At 38.3% G+C, this 21,734-nt stretch overlaps 1 protein-coding gene across 3 annotated transcripts in view; it reads left to right on the top strand.

The window, feature by feature from the left end:
* LOC114642632 (centromere protein C-like) overlaps positions 1–21,734 on the top strand; it is a 266,767-nt gene that overhangs the window by 40,226 nt on the left and 204,807 nt on the right. For 2 of the 3 annotated variants that reach the window (XM_051928078.1, XM_051928079.1), the window contains exons 3-4: positions 1,972–2,018; positions 20,957–21,057. In XM_051928078.1, coding sequence (XP_051784038.1) covers positions 1,972–2,018; positions 20,957–21,057 — 148 coding nt within the window. The remainder of the gene's footprint in view (positions 1–1,971; positions 2,019–20,956; positions 21,058–21,734) is intronic. The other variant, XM_051928080.1, reaches the window with a different exon arrangement.

The raw sequence follows: 21,734 nt of genomic DNA on the forward strand, positions 1-21,734 counted from the left end.
CTCTGACCTCCCATTCCAATTCAAACGCCTCCAATTTCCAGAAAGGGTCTGCTTCGCTATGACAATAAATAAGTCACTGGACCAGACTCTAAAAAAAGGTTGCCATTGACTTGACACAAGATTGCTTCTCACATGGCCAACTGTACGTTGCATGCTAAAGAGTAAGCTTTGCAGACAACTTGGTCATTTTACAGCCTGAGGGCAGAACTGCAAATGTCATTTAAAAAGAGATCCTTATGTCCTAAAAATGTGCATTTCTCATACACAACATTTACAATCATAAATTAAACTCTTTACAATCATCAAATTCACTGTCAATACTAAAATAAGCCTACAACAATTACATTGCAATCATGTTACGTTATTTTTAAAATGTTTTTCATAACTTCTTTAACACACTACTTCTCTGCTGCAAAGCGTGGGTATTTTGCTAGTATGTAATAAAAAGCCATTGTATTTTGTCTGAGTTTATAGTTTTGAGTCTATGTCTCTTTGTCTTCTTTGTCTAGATGCTCAGTTATGACTACAAGTGCCTGTAAGTTTGAGCATTGCATAAGGTGTTGTATAGGGCTTCCCAGTGGCTGGCAGTGACCCAGTATATCAAAGAAGAACTAAATATTCATAAAAATTTAGATGTCCATGTTGTAAAGAAAAAATGTTCACGAATCAGGTATTGGACAGAAAAATGAAGGTTCAAATCAATTTTCCCTGTTATTAATTAAAAATGTGGTTCAGATATAATCAGTAAAAATTCAAATACAAGATAAAAATGAGCAATTTCATTCATGAATTAAATACACAATGAAATAAAGTGAAAAGTAGGGGGTTAAGTTTTAAGATTTTTCACAAAATATTTTTTTGCAGAACAGCAGCAAGTATGCACCAGTGTTCCCTCCCTACTCCTCTTTTAATATATACTGTAATAGTGGCTTAACTACCTATCTGATGCTCGAAGACCAGAAGTATCTCTTATGCTTGAAACTGTTACTTCCTTGAAACACACTTAGCTGTGATCCTTTGCAATCATTTTTTTTAACCAAGCAGTAGTTTGACTGTGAATAAAGGTCAGTGTGAGACTGAAAAGGTATTGTTCTTCATGTGCTTTTTTTAGGTGGTAGAATATGTTGTATGCATTAAGCCTATCTGAAGCAAGGCTGAGTTTGGCATTTATGATTTGGCATTTCCTTTTTTTACTTGTGTAACCTTAGTAGTATTTATTGTTTTATGCCCTTGCTACGGCTTTAAAACCTTTTACAGTGAACACCATTTTCCTAAGGTCTGCAACTGACTAGAATATGTAGAAACAAACATAATTTAATAGGTACATCTTACATTAGTAAATGTTCTGTTTTGAAACTTGCATTCATATTGTGTAACATCACTGCATATTCTGCTTGTGCATAAGCCTTTTGAAGTCTGTTCTAGTTAAACAAAAATGTTTTTTTGTTTAACAAATAAAAGTTTAGTAATTTGTAACATTCAGAAGTTTGAGTATACAGTAGATTGAGGACTAAAGATTGTGTAGTGGTGCTTGATTTATAAGAAAGAATAAGAATATGTTTATGGCATAGTTACGATGTCTTACTCTGTTTAAAACAAGAGAAACTTGCTTTCAGTCTTTAGAACTTTGTGTAAAAACTGAGTATTTGTATTGAATGATGACAATAAAATCAATAAAATTAAAAAAAAAAAAACTCAAAATTTAGTAGGGCTATATGATGATATTAATGACTTGAGTAGTAGTTGTTTTAGTGATAGTTGTAATACTGTCGTGCCCTTTTTGAGTAGTTTATGGATTATATCAAATTACTGTGGCGCTATAAAAATATATTTCTCATGGTATGGTACATTCTGTTTTCTCAGTGTTTTCTTACCAAAAAAAAGGTTTAAAGGTATTATATGAAATCATGATTTATAATTAATCAGTGATGACTGGGTGATTGGTTATTAATTCTTATTAATCCTTTTCAGATCACCATTTATATGGACAAAGAATTTAAATGAAACTTTTAACCTGGGTAAGTTTTCTATACTGAATTTGAATTGCTTCCCACAATCTATTGAATAATGTTGCTTTTTCTATGAAGTCTTTGTTAGTTTAGATCATTAATGTTAACCCTTTTGACCTAAGTCCCCCAAATCTACAGGAGTACTCTTTTATTTTTAACTGTAGTGATGATTCTCCCAATCAAAAACTTTTATTTCCTCTGATTCAATGTAAATTCAGATTTCAGGTTAGGTTCGTTATAAATAGCAAAGAGAACACTACAGATAAATCACTCTGAATGAATATAGAGTGAAAAAAAACATCTCTCACACAAATGTGCAAGCTTGGGAGACCCTGGCAACACCTGTGATTAGGCCCAAAATGTCTTTACTTCTGTTTGAGTGAAAATAGAGTATTGCATTTGTTGACTGCCCAAAAATCTTGATGGTATGCAAACAGAAGACCAGTAATAAGTCAATATACAAATGCTTTCTCAGGATATGAGAGCCATACCGACTATATGTCATTGTTGCAGGAAGACTGCCAAATGCACACATAAATGTTGTATATTGTTAAAAAGCTTAGAATGTCTTAGAATGCTTAGAATAAAAATTGAGGAACACATTCAGGAAAATGCATCTAAGTTTGAGGAAAAGTGGAGAGCATTTGGCTACCAGTTGGAAGACATTAAGCGAACATTCATGACTTGAATTGAAACAGCCAAACATCTGGCATCTACTGCGGACGGGAAAGCAATGGCTGCAAATTCCGAATGCAAAAAACTCGGAGACAGACTTACTGCACTGGAAGATGGATGCAGAAGGAAAAATATTAGAATTGAAGGTCTCCCAGAGAATCGTGCAAGTCCAAACCCAATCTATATTACTAACCGAGAATGGTAAACCGGAAGGCACGGACCCAGGTACACGGCGATGGATGCAGGAGACATAGTGCGCAGGCGCCTACAGAGGATTCTGTGCTGCACACCAGAGTCAAACGGAAGGGGCTACGGAGGCTCCACAGGTCCACAAACCGAGAATGGCGCAGGCGTCACCGCCATATTGTGAGTGGCAATACTATGGAGTGAAGTTAGGAATAATGTGCTGCTTGGGATTGTACAAATCGCTGAACGCTTTACACCAAATTCAAACACAATACAGCTCAACTAACGGAAATAGCAAATACAACATAAGATCAATGAACGCAGGCGCCTACAACTCGCGTCTGAAACTGCGGAAGCAAAGCAGGCACGGGTTCAAAACGACAAACATAGTACGACAGACCCAGGCGCCTACAACGCGCTTCTGAACTAAACGTCCACACTACACAGCATGGTCCGGGTAATGAGAATAAACGAAGTCTCCGTATTAAACGTACAGCATCCTCACACGTCCAAACCATATAGCATATGTGAATCACGTTACAGTGATGCATTATTAACTCTTTTAGGGCTAATTTTTTTTTTTGTTTCTTTTCTCCCAGGGCTGAATATTTTTCCAAAAACTAACATTTTTTAAAAAAGAACACAAAGCAATATTGTTTAACATATCAAATCAACAAAAATATTTACTTTTGACAAATGTTACTGTCTTGCATGTTGTATGAGCCTGCATACTCTATGATTTCACATACATATCACATACATTTTACACAGTAAAGTCCTGCAAAGTCTGATCTCGCTCAAAGCAGCCAATTTCAGTCATTGCCACATTGCACTCCTTACAATATGTGTTGCTTTGGTGCCTACTTTTCAGTTGTCTGTTGCTGCACTTTCTCACATATATTGTTAGTGTGTACTGTAGAGAGACAAGTCACCCATTTGCCATCGTGCCATGCCACTGCCACCAAGTTTTCTGCCTGCATGAAAACCATATTGTCACCTCTTTCATTGTCTGAAACTTTATGAACTTTATGCATGGCGTAATAGCCTGGCTCACCCCATGGGATTTGCTTCTGTTTATTACAGAAGTGAATAAAACGCTGCATAACCTGTCCAAAGCCACCAGGGGACAAAGCACATTTGGACCAATGCTCCCTGAAGTTATATCACCAGTTCTGTCCCATCTCAATTTGTAATGCCACAGCACGCTTCATCTTGTCTTTTGTTGTGGGTTTCCACAAAAACGAGAATGCGATGCAACCGCAGCCCGCGATTCAAAAAATTTCTCTGCCTACCTGTTTGTCTCGTCTGACAGTAGCTGAAAAGCAGCATCAGGAGAGAGCAGCCTGAAGTACAGCAGCTGGTGATCTGTCGTGTCCAACAGCAAGCCATGCCGTCTTGTGAAGTCCCGTAGCCAGATCGGCTCTCAGCGGATCAATGTCTGTGTATTTATCCCACGCAAACCTTGCCGTAGATGCATCGGCTGCGCGAAGGCGCTCAACTGGCAGCAGATTCGCTGGCGTGGCATCGGCTGGTGTTTGATCAGCTAATGCTGGCTTCTCACTCTCTTGCTCGATCTCCTGATCACTGTCAATAAAATCCGATTCTGAAAAATCAGAGTCCGACTCCGCGATAATGCGCAAAACATCGTCTGCAGAGTGTTTTCTTTTCTGCACTCGCTTCGCTCCCTTGTCACATGTAGATGCCATCTTGCCATTGTTTACATTTCGCAACTCACGCACACGCAAGGATTAGTTGCCGAGTCAACGAGTCTAGCATTCCTCCAAGCACAGAGGGAATGCCTATGACGTGACAGTGAGATTTGTCGCCCTCTATCCCTGGATGTCGACTTTTGTCGACATGCGCCCTCAAACCCTCCTGTCGACAAAAGTCGACTTCCGCCCTAAAAGTGTTAACGGTACAACCACAGAAAACGCTCCGTATTAACAGTAAGTGCAATTATCCATATTACTAACGGTAGACAACGGATAACTAATGGAGTCACGGTCACGGCTCCAAACCGATCCAGCTCAACTAACGGAGCTACAACAGCCAGCCCACATGGATAAAAATAATAAGATGTGGGCGCCTACAACACGCGTCTGAAAACACGGAAGCACCACTGTCTTGGCTCCAAAACCAAAAAGCTCCGCATGGACAAATACAATGTACATAGACACTTACAACGCACGTCAGTAACTGCAGAAGCAAAGCAGGCACGGGTTCAAAACGAAAGACCACAACTGACGGAGATACACACACGAGCCCGCCTGGATATAAATCAATGAACGCAGGCGCCTACAGCGCGCGTCTGAAATGCCGCAAGCAAAGCAGGCACATATCGCATACGTACATCAATGTATTTCGGGTTACCCAACACCGGGGGTTGGCGAGCGAAGCAAGCAGGGGGCAGAGCCCCCTAGTGAAATTCATATTCTCTAAAATAATTGGAGAGGACTGTAAATCTGACACTGAAATAGCATTAGCTTACCACATACGGTGATCAAATACCTCTAAACCTCGGAGTCTTATCACGCGCACTTCGAGAATTTACAATTTAAATTACACGTAATGTTACTTCTCAGACAGAAACGAGATTATATTTGAAAATACCACATTCACATTTTCCTAGATTTCTCACCCTCAACATCTGCAAAGCGTACAACTTTTTACATCATTAAACAGTGCTTTTGGAAAGCCGAGATCAAATACAACCTCTTGTACCCTGCCAAACTGAAAGTGGATATTCAAGACAAGCATTACATCTTTACCACTACGGAGGAAGCAGAAAAAGAGTTAAGAAAGCTGATTCCGACACTTTTTTGAAATACAATCGTGAGTCACATCCTGTCATGACATGGCAAAGACGATCTTGCCGGTTGTTTGTTCCGCTTGCAGTGATACTGGTACTGTAACTATACATCCTTTTCCTTCTCGGACACTTTTTGTTTATGCTTTAATTACAATTATATGTGTATTATATGCGTATATGTCTAAGAAATCAATTTATTTTTCTTCTTTTTTCTTTTTTTTTTTTACTCTTCTGAAGGAGACTGTTTAACATCATACCCTTGGTTTATTATTATAATCATATTAGCGTTTACTATGCTTATCCAGGGCCACTTTTTAACACCATTCCCTGGGCTTACTATTTCACTATCTTAAGATTGCTGAAGATTAGATTTTATGCTTATAGTAATTGGACTGTATTGGCAATACGTATCTCAATTTTATTCCTCATACGCAGCTGCTGGGATGTTTGTTTTGTTTTGGACATGCTCTGTCTCTAGGTATGTCAGAGGATTGGGATGTTGGGAAGTGGAGTCCAGACTTGCATGGGGAGCTTAAACTTGGGGGGGGGTGGGGGGTGTTGGGGGAGTATGGATTACTAGGAGGAGAAAGAAAGTGAGCAAGCTATCCCTAATCTTATCTTTTTAATCCTTGTAATTATAAATGCCAACGTAACAATAGCCTTCAGGGCAGTAACTCCCAGGGAAAATCAGAAATTAAGGTCAAAGCTGACTTCTTTTCAGTTAAGACTTAAAAATGACAATAAAAGCCCAGAAGCAATGTCTCAAAGACTGGACAGTTAACTTTGTAAGCTGGAATGTTAAAGACCTAAATCACGAATTAAAGAGAGAGAAAGTATGCTCTCACCTAACAGGTCTAAACGCTAAAATAGTATTTTTACAGGAGACCCACTTATTAAGCAAGGATCAGTTTCAGCTGCATAAAGACTGGACTGGCCAAATATTCCATTCCAGCTTTACAAAGAAAACTAGAGGTGTGGGAATTCTTATACATAGAACCGTTATGTGATTGTCATAGGTAATTTATTTAACTGTAAAGTGATTTTAAGAAATATTTATGCACCCAGTGTCGATGATAGGGAATTCATGCAAAGTGTATATGCATCCATTCCCAATGTGAACACTCATAAAATGGCTGGGGACTTTGTTTTTTAGATCCAGACCTAGATAGGTCTCCTGCCACAGGGATGATGACATCTAACACTGCGAAGACAATTACATAGTTTGTAACTGACCACAACTTATCAGACCCCTGGAGAATTTTAAACCCAAACTCAAGAGCATATTCATTCTACTCACTAGTGCATTATTGCTACTCAAGAATTGATTATTTCTTTGTAGATAACAACTTCTTGCCTATGATTAAATCTTGTAAGTACAACACTATTGTTATTTCTGACCATACCCCCTTGATTTTGAAGCTAAAATCACTATGCCCCACATACTCCTCTCGCAGATGGCATCTTAATCCACTTTTATTAGTAGACGAAAACTGTATAGTAGTGCTGGACGGTATGACTAAAATTCTATATCACAGTATTTTTCAAAATTATACCGGTTTCACGGTATTTTTTTCACATGCATGAGTGGATGTTAACCGTATTTTCCAGTGCAATTACTGCAGTAGACTGGCTAAGAATAACCTATTCCACTGTCATGAGAATTGTACATTGTACAAAAAAAACATTTTGATGTGCACACAAGTATTAATACGGGTTTGCATGACCCCATAAAGTGATAGTTTTGAAGGGGGTGGCACTAATGAAGAGAAGGAATCACATTGCATGACAGTCAAAATATAGAACCTCTTTAAGTTGTTTGCAAACTTTATTTAATAAACAAAAATTTTGACAACATATTTTCAACCATCCAAAGAGGCATTTAGACTTCGTAAAATATCCAGAGGTGCTTGTCAAAAGTTGTATTGCATTGAACATGTCTTAGAAAAGGAATAAATAGTAAATATTTTTTGTAAACCAGCTACACTTTCTGTTAATGTTAACCATCTCTGTCCACTGACACATTAAAGTGACTTTTTAAACAACTTTACCATCATTAAATTGCATAATATTTAAACTAATAAATAATAACAATAAAATAAAGAATAGTGTAACTTTCAGTGATACTATTACTTCAAGCCCCAGGTGCATTACACCGTATTCACCAATTAAAAATAAAATAAAATAAAACAAAACAAGTGCAACTTGGTGATGACATCTTTACCAACTGAACCATCATTAAGACAAATTGCATTAATATGGACCTTGCTTCAAGCTAAGCTATATACATGCTACAGTGCTATTTGTGGTATAGCCCTACGGAATCGTATTAGGGCCACAGTGAAGGAAAAAAAAAAAACTAAACATGCCGACTTTATTCTCGATATTTCCACTTTATTCTCATAGTTTATTTTGTCATTAAAGTAGAATGTCGTAAACATCCTAAAATCAATGTTTAATTTACTAGATTTTCTCAAACCTTCTCATAACTATTGTAGCACATTAAATGCTTTGTGTTAAGTGTTCCCTGACCCAGTTGTTAATCTCTACACGCTTCTTAAACTAACTTCCTCTGCACTAAGAGGAGGCGCAGGCAGCTATTATTGCACAGAATACATTCACTTCATGATATTCCTGCTCTCTGAAAATTTAGAACGCTAAGATAAATACTTGATATCATTTTCATGATGAAATGCATTAAAGCATGTATTAACATGCATGGTAGTGTGGCGGTAGTACTGCTCCCTTGCAGTAAGGGGTCCCCAGGTGTACGTTCAGTGTAGAGAACTTTATGGCAGGTGTGACGAGGCTCCAAAAAAACTGGATGGATGAATGGGTATCAAACAGCTTTAACTTAAATATTGTGTAAATGTTGGGTTCGTGATCTGGTGGTCGGTGACACGAACACAGAGTTAAATGGATGTTTTTTTTGAGCGGACTTTCTTTATTGCATGCGTGCTGACTCTGACGTAACAAACCCCCAGTTCCTATCCTTCCTTTTTCTTTCTCCACATAACCATTCACCACACAATAAATGTCTTTGTGAAATTAAAACTAGTTATAAACTTAGACCATGGAGTGTTCAGAACTTTAAAAAAATCTTTGTTATACATGTTTAATTACGCCAGCTATTCAGGGTTGCGCCCATCCCAGCAAGCATTGTGTGCGAGGCAGGAGCAAATCCTGAACGTGGCGCCAGCACCTGGCAGGGTGAATACGAGCAATACATACACTGGCAGGGTTAATATAACATAACAAAACTCCACATCCTACATGACTTTGAAAGGAAACTGAAGCACGCTGAGTAAACCCACCAGAAAAACATGCAAATTCAAGGCAGGGAACACCCGTGACCCCCTTGCTGCAAGGCAGCAGTGCAACCTCCATGCCACCGTGCCCCCACATAATTAATGCATGCTTTAATGCATTTCATTATGAAAATTATATCACGTATTTATCTTAGCATTCTAAATGTTCAGAGAGCAGGAATATCTTGAAATTTAATGTGTTCTGTGTGCTGCCTGTGCCTCCTCTTAGTGCAAGAGGAAGTCTGTTTAAGAAGCACGTAGCAATTTAACATGGCTCCGGGAACACTTAACACAAGCATTTAATGTGCTACAGAACTTATGACGGGGTTTGAGAAAATCTAGTAAATTAAATATTAATTTTAAGATGTTTAGTTTACGATGTTCTACTTTAATGACAAATTGCGAGAATAAAGTCAACATGTCGACTTTATTCTCGTCATAAACATCCAGATTAAAGTGGAAGTGTCGAGAATAAAGTCAACATTTCGTCACATTACACACTACCCAGGTACATTACACAGTATTGAAAAAAAATAAAACAAGTACAACTTGGCTTGCAGTATTATCCAGTAGTATAGAATCAGCATTCACACATTTGAACATAATGGTCCACATCCGACCCTTTAAAACCAAACTATCTCCAGACAATACACACGGCTCCTTTTTTCGGCAAAACTTCTTCTGTGTCATCATGTGCAACTCTATTTTCTGCTACAGCTTCAGTTTCGGAATGTTCTCTGTCCATTTTCACCGTTCAATACTTCCACTAATGCATGTGCTCCGTTGTATGTGCGTTTAGTGGTGCAGCAGTGAAAAAGGTCCCTCTTTAAACAGTTTCCCGCTGTGCCACGTTCCGAACGTTGTTTCGGCTATTTAAACGAGTGTTGCGGTATAAGAAAAATGCATATCATAACAAAAATAAACGGTTTTTGGTCTGAACCGGTTTACCGCCCAGCACTACTGTATAGAATTTGTATCCAAGCAAATCAATTTTTTTTTTTTAGAGACAAATACACCCTCAGTGGTTTCTGCAGGAACCCTCTGGGAAACCCTGAAGGCTTTCTTAAGAGGACAGATTATCTCATTTCTTTCCCACTAAAATAAATTAGAAACCAAGAAGGTATCAGAGCTAATCAATGAAATTACTAGAATAGATCAAGAACATGCCAGGTGTCCAAGTGAGATGCTTCATAGGAAAAGGCATGCTCTGCATTCAACCTGTTAATAACTAAAGAAACTGAACAACTCGTACTTAAATCAAGACATCATTATTATAAACATGGAGAGAAAGCTAATAAGATCTTAGCTCAACAAATCCACAAGCAAGACGTTCGCAATCCAATCCCAGCAATCACCAGCACAAACAGACAAAATCATTGACCATAAAAATATAATGCACACATTTAGAGACTACTATAAATCCTTATACTCTACTGCGATTAAAGAAGACAAGACACAATCTAAGGCATTTCTGGATGCATTACAGATACCACAAATAGATACTCATAGGGCAGAGGAATTGGATAAACCTCTGGCAGAATTACTAGATGCTATAAACTCTCAATGGGAAAGCAGCAGGCCCTGTTGGCTACCCTTCCAAATTTTATAAGAAATTCTCAACTCCGCTAGCTCCCCTTCTATTAGCAACATTTACAGAAGCTAGAGAAAATAAAATTCTACCTCAAACTTTTCACCAAGCATTAATTACTGTCTTTCCTAAACAAAATAAGGACTTATTAAAATGTACATCGTACAGACCAATCTCACTTCTGAATAACGATGTCAAGATACTCTCCAAAGTCTTAGCTAGAAGGATGGAGAAAGTGCTGCCTTCGGTAATATCACAAGACCAAACTGGATTCCAATCTTCAACGCCTGTTTAATGTAATATATTCACCAACAAAGTCAAACACCCTGGAGATCATATTATCATTGGATGCAGAAAATGCATTTGACATGGTTGAAAGGAACTACCTTTTCACTACATTGGATGTAGAGAAAAGCCAAGCAAAATGACACCTTTTATTGGCTAACTAGAAAGATTACAATATGCAAGCTTTCGAGGCAACTCAGGCCCCTTCTTCAGGCAAGACGAAGGGGCCTGAGTTGCCTCGAAAGCTTGCATATTGTAATCTTTCTAGTTAGCCAATAAAAGGTGTCATTTTGCTTGGCTTTTCTCTACATTCATAATGGCTAACACGGTACAACACCCTAGTACTACACTACATTGGAGAAATTTGGGTTTGGCCCGAACATTTGTGCATGGATCAAATTACTGTATCCAATCCAGAAGCTTCAGTTTGTATTAACAACATCAATTCAGACTACTTTAAACTACAGCATGGTACCAGACAAGGATGCCCCTTGTCACCACTGCTTTTTGCAGTTGCCATTGAGCCACTCACAATTCACTGTTGAAATGCTATTGAGATAAAGGGGATTATCAGAGAAGGACTGGAACAGAAAGTTTCTCTGTATGCAGATGATATGGTACTGTATATATTCAGACCCACAAAATTCTGTGCCTGTAGTCCTAACAGCAATAACAGAATTTCAAAAGATTTCTGGTCTCGGACTCAATTTGAATAAAAGTGTGCTCTTTCCAGTGAATTCTCAAGCATACAATATTAGATTGGACACCTTCCCTTTAATCATCGCAGATCAGTTTAAATACCTAGGGGTAAACCTCACTTTATTGGGTATGTGTGCCAGAGATGGAAATAAACTAAATTAGCACAGCTACAAGTTAAAACAAATTGTACCGATTAAGGGCATTATAATATAATGACTGTTAGTTTGCTAAATTCAAATGATTAAACGTACAAATTACATTTTTGTTTTTAGTTATTTTGTGTATTTTTTCAATCATGCCTTGAACTTCTATTTATTCATTAGTTTTTGCCCCAAACATCTAGCCATTATGTTTAGATACAATAAGGTATGTTGTGCTAGTGTGCTATTTCACTAAAAGGAATGTAAAGTGCCATTTCATTATTGTTTGTTTTTGTTGTAGCTGTTGCTATTTTCTTACAGTAAAAAAAATGGTAAATGGTTCTTACAGTTTAAAAAAAAAAAATTCCATAGGGCCCTATTTTTAGGATTAAAGCCAGAATGCACTTTGTTCAGAGTTGTGGGAATCTGGAACAAACTATCAAAGTGTAAAAGAATGAGTCTCAACACATTAGAAAGGTTTGGGGCAACCACCCCGTATATTGTTCCTGGCTACAATAAGCGTTTTGAGATAGGCACTGATGTGCATAGGTTGAGTTCCAGACTGAACTGATTTAGTGGTGGAAAAAATGGAGGCTTTAAAGAGTGAACCCAGAAATTATGTCATTGAAGGTCGGAAACCGGAAGTGCCGTCTTTCTGTGCGCCAGAACCGGAAGTGACGTTGTTGTTGTTAAATGAGGTAGGTTTTCCTGTATTTGTCCTGCAGAAATAACCGAACAAGGTTTATTGCACCCCCTGGCTTAGTGGATAATTACCTCCTCTTGGTCCACTCAGCTTCCTCTTAATTGCATGTGTGTGACACAAGTCATGTAGTTGAAGTAAAAATCTTGACAACCTTTAAGACAAATCTGGATTAGATACTATGTTATTTTAGCTATTAGCTAAAGAAACAAGCTTGTTGGACTTTTGTCAAATTTATGTGCTTATGTTAAATGTGCTGCCAGGCATACAGAGACTATGACATCAATAGAGACACACCTCACCCACCCCATTCTGTGAAAAAACAAAAACAAGTTTACAGATTCACCATTTTCATGTGAAAATTGAAACCTTTTTATGTACAACCAATCCATGATAAATAAAGTCATTGGTAAATGTGTGGATCTATGTAATTAAAATCCATATAAAAATTTAACCTGCGGTGGGTTGGCACCCTGCCCGGGATTGGTTCCTGCCTTGTGCCCTGTGTTGGCTGGGATTGGCTCCAGCAGACCCCCGTGACCCTGTGTTCGGATTCAGCGGGTTGGAAAATGGATGGATGGATGGATGGATAAAAATTTAACACATTTGAAGAATGAAATCTGTTTTTACAAGGGGGCTCCGCCCCCTGCTCGCTTCGCTCGCCTACCCCCGGCGTTTTGAACCCGTGCCCGCTGGGCAGCTACGTGTCCGGATGACGCACGTTTAACACGGAGCGTTTGCCCGTGTCATTCTGGAGTCCCCCACTGGTAATACAGAGCTTCGTCCGTACTATTACGCGGTGCATTTTGGACTACTGCGGACCCCGTAGTTTTTCTCGTTTCAGTTTGTATCTTTGGTCAGTTGAGCTCATGTTTTTCAAGCTTTTGAATTCCGGTCTTCATTATCTGTAACCTGCTGTCCATGTGCGTGGCCCCCTTGTTCAAACTGTTTATGACGTTTTACTTTGCTTTCTACTCTGTCTTTAATTTCTGACCTAGCTTTATTCCGGTTTTGTTTCAATGACACTGGGTCCGTGGTGATTATATGTAAAGGAGGCAGTCTAATTTTACCCTTTTGACAACTACGTGTAAATTCATTATTTGTATTGCCAGTTGTTTCTTCTGGGAAGTTAAGTGAATGACAATGATTGCAAATGACATTCATTAATCCCAATGAATTTTCCTCAATAGTGGACTCATTATTGAAGGCGTTGTCAGCCAACTGGCGTAAGCATTTAGCAGGTGTCTGGCGTTGATGTCCGCGACGGGCATGTTTTGCTTGTGGCGTTTGACTGACGCGTTGTTGCATGTACATTATTTGTGACGCGCTATTTTGTAGTTTTAATTGATTTGCCACCGCTTTGCGAAATAAGGAGGATCGCACTCACTGTTAATATGTATCCTTTTCTGCAGTTGAACGGTTAATAGTGCTTTATTGTAAGGAGATACACCTATGCTCACACCTATGCTGCCTAGTGTGAAGGTGTTCAGATGACGTATGTTTAATATGGACGTTTACTTTAGAAATGTGGTTTTGGGTGTCACTTCTTATTGAGGGGGGGGTCGAGGATTGTTGTTGCGCGAGCGTCTTCTTTCTTTTTGTGTCCCATGGGCTTGACACCTACGCCGACACCCATGCTGCCTAGTGTGAAGGTGTCGACGTTCACTTTAGAATATGTGGCTTTGGGTGTCACTTCTTATGGATGTGTGGGGGGGGATTGTTGTTGCGCGAGCGTCTTCTTTCTTTTTGTGTTCCTGTGTCTTGTTTGAATCCCCCTCTTTGTGTGTGTCCCGTCCCTTGCTTGTAGGGTCTGTGGGGTGGTTTTGTGTTCTTTTTTATTGTCTTCCATGGGCTTGTTGAATCCCCCTCTTGGTGTGTGTCCCGTCCCGTGCCTGTAGGGGTCGGGGGGGGGGGGGGGGGCGTGCCTTGCCGTTGTGCGCTCGTCTGTTCTTTTTTTTTGTTGTGTTTAGTTTCGTGTGCAATGTGTTTTGTGCTTTGCCCGCGGTTGAGTACTTTTTTATGTGCCTTTTCCTTTTTTCGGTGCTTGTGTGACTCCTTTTTGTATGTGCTCACTCCTTTTTTCTGTGGTCTTGTCCGCCACTCGCGGCCCCTCATCCGCCTTTGTCGCCCTCTTTTGTCCGCCTTTCTCCGACTCTCGCGGACTCTTTTTGCGCCTGCGCCTCTCCCGGACCCTCATCCGCCTCTCTCGCCCTCTTTTGTCCGCCCTCTTTTGTCCGCCTTTCTCGGCTCCTCAGCCGACTCTCGCGGACTCTTTTTGCGCCTGCGCAGTACGTCTTTTTGCAGCTACGGCCCATGGCCGGATGTGCCTGCGTCCATCATCCGGTTTAGCATTCTCGGTTAGTAATATAGATAAAAAAAAAAAAAAAAAAAAGGATAGTACCGAAGGCCCAGCCTTTTATCCAACCACAATGTGCTTTACAGATACATAATCAAATCGAGTATTACAACAAAATGTTCTATGATTGAGGCACACATGCACACTCTGATGATGAGGGTAGTGAAACCCTGTTCCTTTTTTTTTTTTTAACACAGGCATGGAAACAAGAATTGATCATGTTGCGGGCTGCTGGGCTGTTTTTTTGTTTTTTTTTTTTCTTCTTACAAGCACATTTCTTTAATTTGCTGTAAATATGACTAATATTCTTGAATGTCCCTAAAGTTTCTCCATCATGTATTTTGTGATATGTAGAGTGAATTCTTTAAAAATCCTTTTATAATCCCTCCACTGATTTTTATACTAACTATAAATTTGGCATAACGTTTAGGACAAGGCACTTTTTATTCACTACATCACAATTCCAGTGGGGTCACAAGCTTACGTACACTTCAACATTTGGTAGTATTGCCTTTAAATTGTTTTAACTTGAGCCATAAATTTTGGGTATACTTCCACAAGCATCTTACAGTAAATTGCTGGAATTTTGGTTCATTCCACCAGACAGAACTGGTATAACTGGGACATGTTTGTAGGCCTCTTTGCTCTCACACTTGTTTTCCATTCTGCCTGCAAATTTTCAGTGGGATTGAGGTCAGGGCTTTGTGATGGCTACTCCCAATACCTTGACCTTTTTGTCCTTAACCAATTTTGCCACAACTTTGGAGGTATGCTTGGGGTTAGGGTTATCAGTATATCTGCATAATTTTCCTTCCTCATAATGCCATCTATTTTGTGAAATGCACCAGTCCCACCTGTAGAAAAGCGCCCCCGCAACATCATGCTCCCAACCCCATGCTTGATGGTTGGGATGCTTTGGCTTGCTAACCTTACCCTTTTTATTCTAAACAGAACCATAGTCATTATGGTCAAACAGTTCCATCTTGGATTCATCAGACCAGATGACTTTCTCCAAAAAGTAAGATATTTGTCCCCATGTGCCATTACAAATTGCACTCTGACTTTTTTATGGTGACTTTGTAGACATGGCTTCTTCCTTGCTGAGTAGCTTTTCACATTATGTCATTATAGGAATGTGGATATAGATACTTGTCTGCCAGTTTACTCCAGCATCTTCATAAGGTCCTTTGCTGCTTTTCTGAGATTGATTTGCACTTTTCCTGCCAAAATACATTCTTCTGTAGGAGAATTATGTGTGCTTCGTGAGTGGTATGATGGCTGTGTGGTCCCATGGTGCTTATACTTGCATATTATTGTTTGTACAGATGAAAGTGGAACCTTCAGGCATTTAAAATTGTTTACAAAGATGAACAAGTTTTGTGGAGGTCCACATCTTTTTTTGAGGTCTTGGCTGATTTTTTTTGATTTTCCCATGATGTCAAGGGAGAGGCAGTGAGTTTGATGGTAGGCCTTAACATGCACCCAGGTTTTCATTCCAGTTAGGCTAATTGGCTATCAGAAGCTAATTGTCTTATTACCTAAAGGCTTGACATCATTTTGTGGAATTTTCCAAGCTGTTTAAAGGCACAATTAATAAAATGTATGTAAACTTAGGACCCATTAGAATTGTGATATAGTCAATAATAAGTGATATAATGTGTACGTAAACATTGTTGGAAAAAATTGGTTTTGCCCTGCACATACTGTAGTTTGATAGTATTAAATCTGTTGAGGGTTATAAAGTGAATTTTAAAGAATTCACCCTAAACCTCTGACTTCAAGTGTGTGTGTGTGTGTGTGTGTGTGTGTGTATAATTTACAGTATATATAACTAATATAAACCCCTAAAGGGAGGATTTGCACTACCAGTGCCACCAGAGGTCAGAGGCACTTCAAAATAATATGTCAGACGAAATCTATGTACCGATTTCTTTTAATCCCGGCAGCATTAGGATAAGATTCTTATTATACACTTCTATTCTATCAGCCATTATAAAGATTTTGGTTAATCTACTAAATGAATAAATATTACTGTATTGAAATTTTATATATTATATTAGCAGCAGTGAAGCTAGTGTTAGGAAATAATTATTGATCCTTAATCCTTTTTCCTGATTCCTGATCTACAATGGTGATAAAATACAAAGGTTGTCTGGGCTCCACAAAGCATATGAGAAATTTATTTGACAAAGACATTTAAGGAGCATACCAGGCAATATGTTATTCTTGACTGTAATCACAGATATCCTAACAACTCTTGTTCACACAAAGCTTTTATAGATATGAATATGCAAGAGAATCTTTATCATACAGCTGACACAATGTAAATCTTTAGCACATTTACTTAAAATACAAAGTAAATGTTCTAAACTTATTAGAATATATTCATGGTACTGAGACTGTAGGACAAAGGTTGCTTCCTAGTGAAGCATCTGCATATTTAAACAAGATTGACAAAGTAGATCACCTTTATTGTATTGGCTATCTTATGGCATTCTTTAAAGAATATATTTAAGCCTTTTGCATCCTTTTAAGGCAATATCTTTATGAGACAAAGATGCTCTAGTGTTATAAAAAGATTTTCTAGAACAATAGTTACATAGCCATCTGCTTGAAGATATGACAAAAAAGTGAATGTGGACGCAACAGCACAACATTTTGGCTCTGATTCTACAGACAAGATTACCTTGTATTTCTGTAGAGAAAAACCAAGCAAAATGACACCTTTTATTGGCTAACTAAAAAGATTACAATATGCAAGCTTTCGAGTTGCCTCGAAAGCTTGCATATTGTAATCTTTTTAGTTAGCCAATAAAAGGTGTAATTTTGCTTGGCTTTTCTCTACATTCATAATGGCTAACACGGTACAACACCCTAGTACTACTTGTATTTCTGTAATATTTTTTCAGTGTTGTAGTTTAAATTGTGATGTTGAGCTGAACAAAAGCAAGTGGCTGACTAGGATCTTTTTTAGTCGGTCCAATATAGAAATAATTTTTCTCTTCTTCATCCTAGCATTGTCCCGCTGGTGCGGGGTCTGCATTTTGGATCACAGTATGCTATTTTGCATTATCAAGTGCATGGCTTGGGTGTAGCTGAGTGATCTTGATGTTCTTCCAAACTGTATCACTGCACTAACAGTCTAGGGGAGTTAAGCCAGTAATCTTGTGGAATGTGCCATCTCCATAGCGTGGAGAGGGCGCTTGGCGCTCCCGGTGGTTGGCCAGCATTTTGCTCCATACAGTGCAACTGGGCAGACTCCTGACCGGTATGCATTTATCACATAAGACTCCAGTGGTTTCTTTGCAACGCATTAGGCCACTTTTACCATTCCCCACACTTCGTCATTGATACTGCCATTGCTTTGCAGGCGCGATCCTAGGTACCCGCAGCTTCTGGTCTTCGCAGGCCTTTTCTGTTGACCAGGATAGTACCATCGTTTAAGATGGTCTCCAGGTATACTTTATCCTTAACATTGAGGTGGAAACCATTTTGACTGAGGTGGATGCCGAGACTTTGTGCCCCAGTACTTCCCAAGTGATGGCAGCAAGCATGCTGTTATTGGCATATTGCAGGGCCCACGGGACATCGTATTGCAGGTTATATGTGATGTGTCTATTATCAGGATGAAGAGTAGCAGCGACAGTGCTGAGCCTTGGTGTACCCCAGCCTTCACAGGGAAACTGTCAGAAATACCCACCACTCTTCTCACACAACTGTTGGTGCTTGTGTAGAGTATTTGGACCCAGCTGACGAGATGTTCAGGCACTCTGTGGTCCTGTAGCACACACCAGATCAACTGATGTGGTACGTGGTCAAAGGCCTTCTCGAGGTCGAGAAAAGCTATATGCAGCGGCTTCCTTTTCTCTCTGTGCTTTTAGCATTCATATGGCAAAGATTGCATCAATGGTGCTATAGCTCTTGCTGAAACCACATTGGTTGGTGGTAATCTGGACAGTGTTGCACAAGCGTTTGTCAAGGAACTGCTCGAAGATTTTCATTGTGTGCGATCAGAGGCAGATGGAGCAGCAAGTCTGAAGGGTTGTCCTTGTTCTTGAAATAGGCACCGTGATGCTTGTGGTCAAGTCGTTTGACAGAAGGTCAGAGTTCATGACGCCATTGAAGAAAGTCACCAGGCATTTGGTTGAAGTGATACACAGCTCCGTCATTTTCCAAAAATCTGCTGGCAGATCGTCAAGGCCTAGCTTTTTGGAGTTCTACATGCCATCATTGGCTTTGGTGACCTCTTTGGCAGTGATGCATAGGAATTAGGTCAGCATGTAAGAAACTTTCAGGAATCAGTGGATGTGAAAATTCAACATTAGACATCTCATTGAAATGCTTCTGTCCGTGTTTTAAGATCTTGTGCCTGTTCTGTAGTCATTGGCTGTCCATGTCTTTGACGCACATGTAGTGTTCAACATCCCGTGCCAACTTGGTAGATTGTCTTCTCAATTTCTTTTGTAGAATTTAGAAATGATTGTCAAATTAAAATCGGTACAATCCCTCAAGTGTTCATATATGTTTGGTTCTATACCAGTGACTTAGAGCCAAGTATTTTTTTAACATCTTAATTTATAGGAATTAAAAATCTGTTGACCCTTAATTAAATTCAGTGGGAATGAAAATGCTGTGTTGTGTTAAAGAAATTGTAGCTTTTGAAATCTGAAAGTTTGAACACCATGGTGTCTTGAATGGCTATAATGTTGAGTTTATTTCTGCCGAGTTTTGGGGTATCTTCAGTGTTTGCCAAAGAGTCACGTTTGTGCTAAAGAGGTAAAGGTTATCTAGATAGATAGATAGATAGATAGATAGATAGATAGATAGATAGATAGATAGATAGCTAGTGCTTGTCCTTCAGGTCATGGGGCACCAGTGCATATGTAGTCCAGGTACTGTTAGTGTTTTGATCAGGGATGTATACCTTCAAAGCATCAGAAATTTTTGTGTAACCTTCCCCAGATTTGTGCCTCGAGACAATCCTGTATCGGAGGTCTACAGACAATTCCTTTGACTTCATGCTTGGTTTGTGCTCTGACATGAACTGTCAACTGTGGGACCTTCTATAGGCAGGTGTGTGCCTTTCCAAATCATGTCCAATCAACTGAATTTACCACAGGTAGACTCCAATTAAGCTGCAGAAACATCTCAAGGATGATCAGGGGAAACAGGATGCACCTGAGCTCAATTTTGAACTTCATGGCAAAGGCTGTGAATACTTATGTACATGTGCTTTCTCAATTTTTTTATTTTTAATAAATTTGCAAAAATCTCAAGTAAACTTTTTTCAAGTTGTCATTATGGGGTGTTGTGTGTAGAATTCTGAGGAAAAAAATGAATTTAATCCATTTTGGAATAAGGCTGTAACATAACAAAATGTGGAAAAAGTGATGCGCTGTGAATACTTTCCGGATGTACTGAATCTTTTTGTTTAGAACCACTTTTCTAGCTCTCCACCTTTACAAAGTGAAGAATATTTTATAGAAAACCTTTATACTGTGCCTTGCTCATGACTTAATGTTGTGCATATAACTAAAGAAAGGAGAAATTTGATTTCACATAAGCAAGAAACCTTGTTTAAAAAAAATGGTTAAAAATATAATGATTTTAGTATAGTGCTTTCCAGATTGTAAAAGCTTGTGAGATATCAAAGTGGTACCCTAATTTTTACTTTCCATTTAAAAAAAAAAACCAAACGTTTTTAAATTTTCATTTTAATTTCAACTTTCACTGTAGAACAAATATTTCTGCTGTATGGCTTTTAAATATTTCAAAAAAAAGAATTATAATATTTTAAAAAATACTGTATACAAAAATATATTTGTATATACGATATTTCACGAAAATAGAATTCTCTGACGTGACCTTCGTTAAGGAGAAAGTGGGATGTGGACTGCCTCAAAAAAGTAATATTGGTGACTCTGGTGGTTATTTTTTCAGCCAGATAAGATGCAGACCACATGTGAAATGTGCTGAAAGTCACTTTTAAAATTCTTTTTTTTTTTTTTTTAAATTGAAAAACTTGAAATATGGCATTTATTTTCATTGTGTAGGTTATTCTTGCTCATTTCTATTTTAGTTTTTATTCCTTTTTATTAATTTATTTCTATGGTAAATATTAGTTATTTGGTTATCAGTGCATTTTTATTTTTGCTAAAAGTGATTCTTGACTACAAATACTAACATAATATGTTCATTTTTCAGATTCTCCAGAGTTACGTTGTGACACAGTTTTTGGTTCTCCTGGTCTTGCTAATATGTCTACTCCAAAACGCAAACTAATTTCTACAAAAGAGAATAATCAGGTACGTTATTATCTTAAATTATTACTACAAATAAATTACATTTGTCTACAATATGTCTCTTATTTTGCCTTAATTTTGCAAATGAAAATTGTTTCTAGTATCTTTTTTCCTTTTCTTTTGCATAAGACATTCTTTTATGTGTTGTTTTTGTGTCTAAACTCTTTATATTTAATTTCTTTGCTTTTTCTGTGATGTCTTTACGTACTTAGAAATGTGGCTGAAATTGTTCAGAGCAAGTAAAATCACTATATAATATACATTCTTAGCCAGTTGTCTCTTAAACCAGTTAATTACTCATTGTAATGCTGATAGTATTTAATGTAATAGATATTAGGGCTGTTTCATTTAAAAAAAAAAAAGGGGGGGGGTTACATATTCAATTTAAAAATAAGTAAATATTCAAATATATTCAAACATAGGATAACTATTCTAGGTGTTACATGTACATTTTTACTTGCTAATTTTTTAATACTGTAATGTTAAGGTAACTGGCACAGCAACAGGCACAACAGTTTCATACAATGAAAATTGCATACGGGAGAGTCTTTAAAAAAACAATTGATAGGTAAACCTTATTAATATGGCTTACTTAATGCATACTAATGAACACTTTATCAGCAACTTTTTTGGGGATTTTTAGTAAAATTTACAGTCAATGTGCACCAGTACTCTGGTAT

This window comes from Erpetoichthys calabaricus, chromosome 5 (genome assembly GCF_900747795.2).
Source record: "Erpetoichthys calabaricus chromosome 5, fErpCal1.3, whole genome shotgun sequence".
NCBI lineage: Eukaryota > Metazoa > Chordata > Cladistia > Polypteriformes > Polypteridae > Erpetoichthys > Erpetoichthys calabaricus.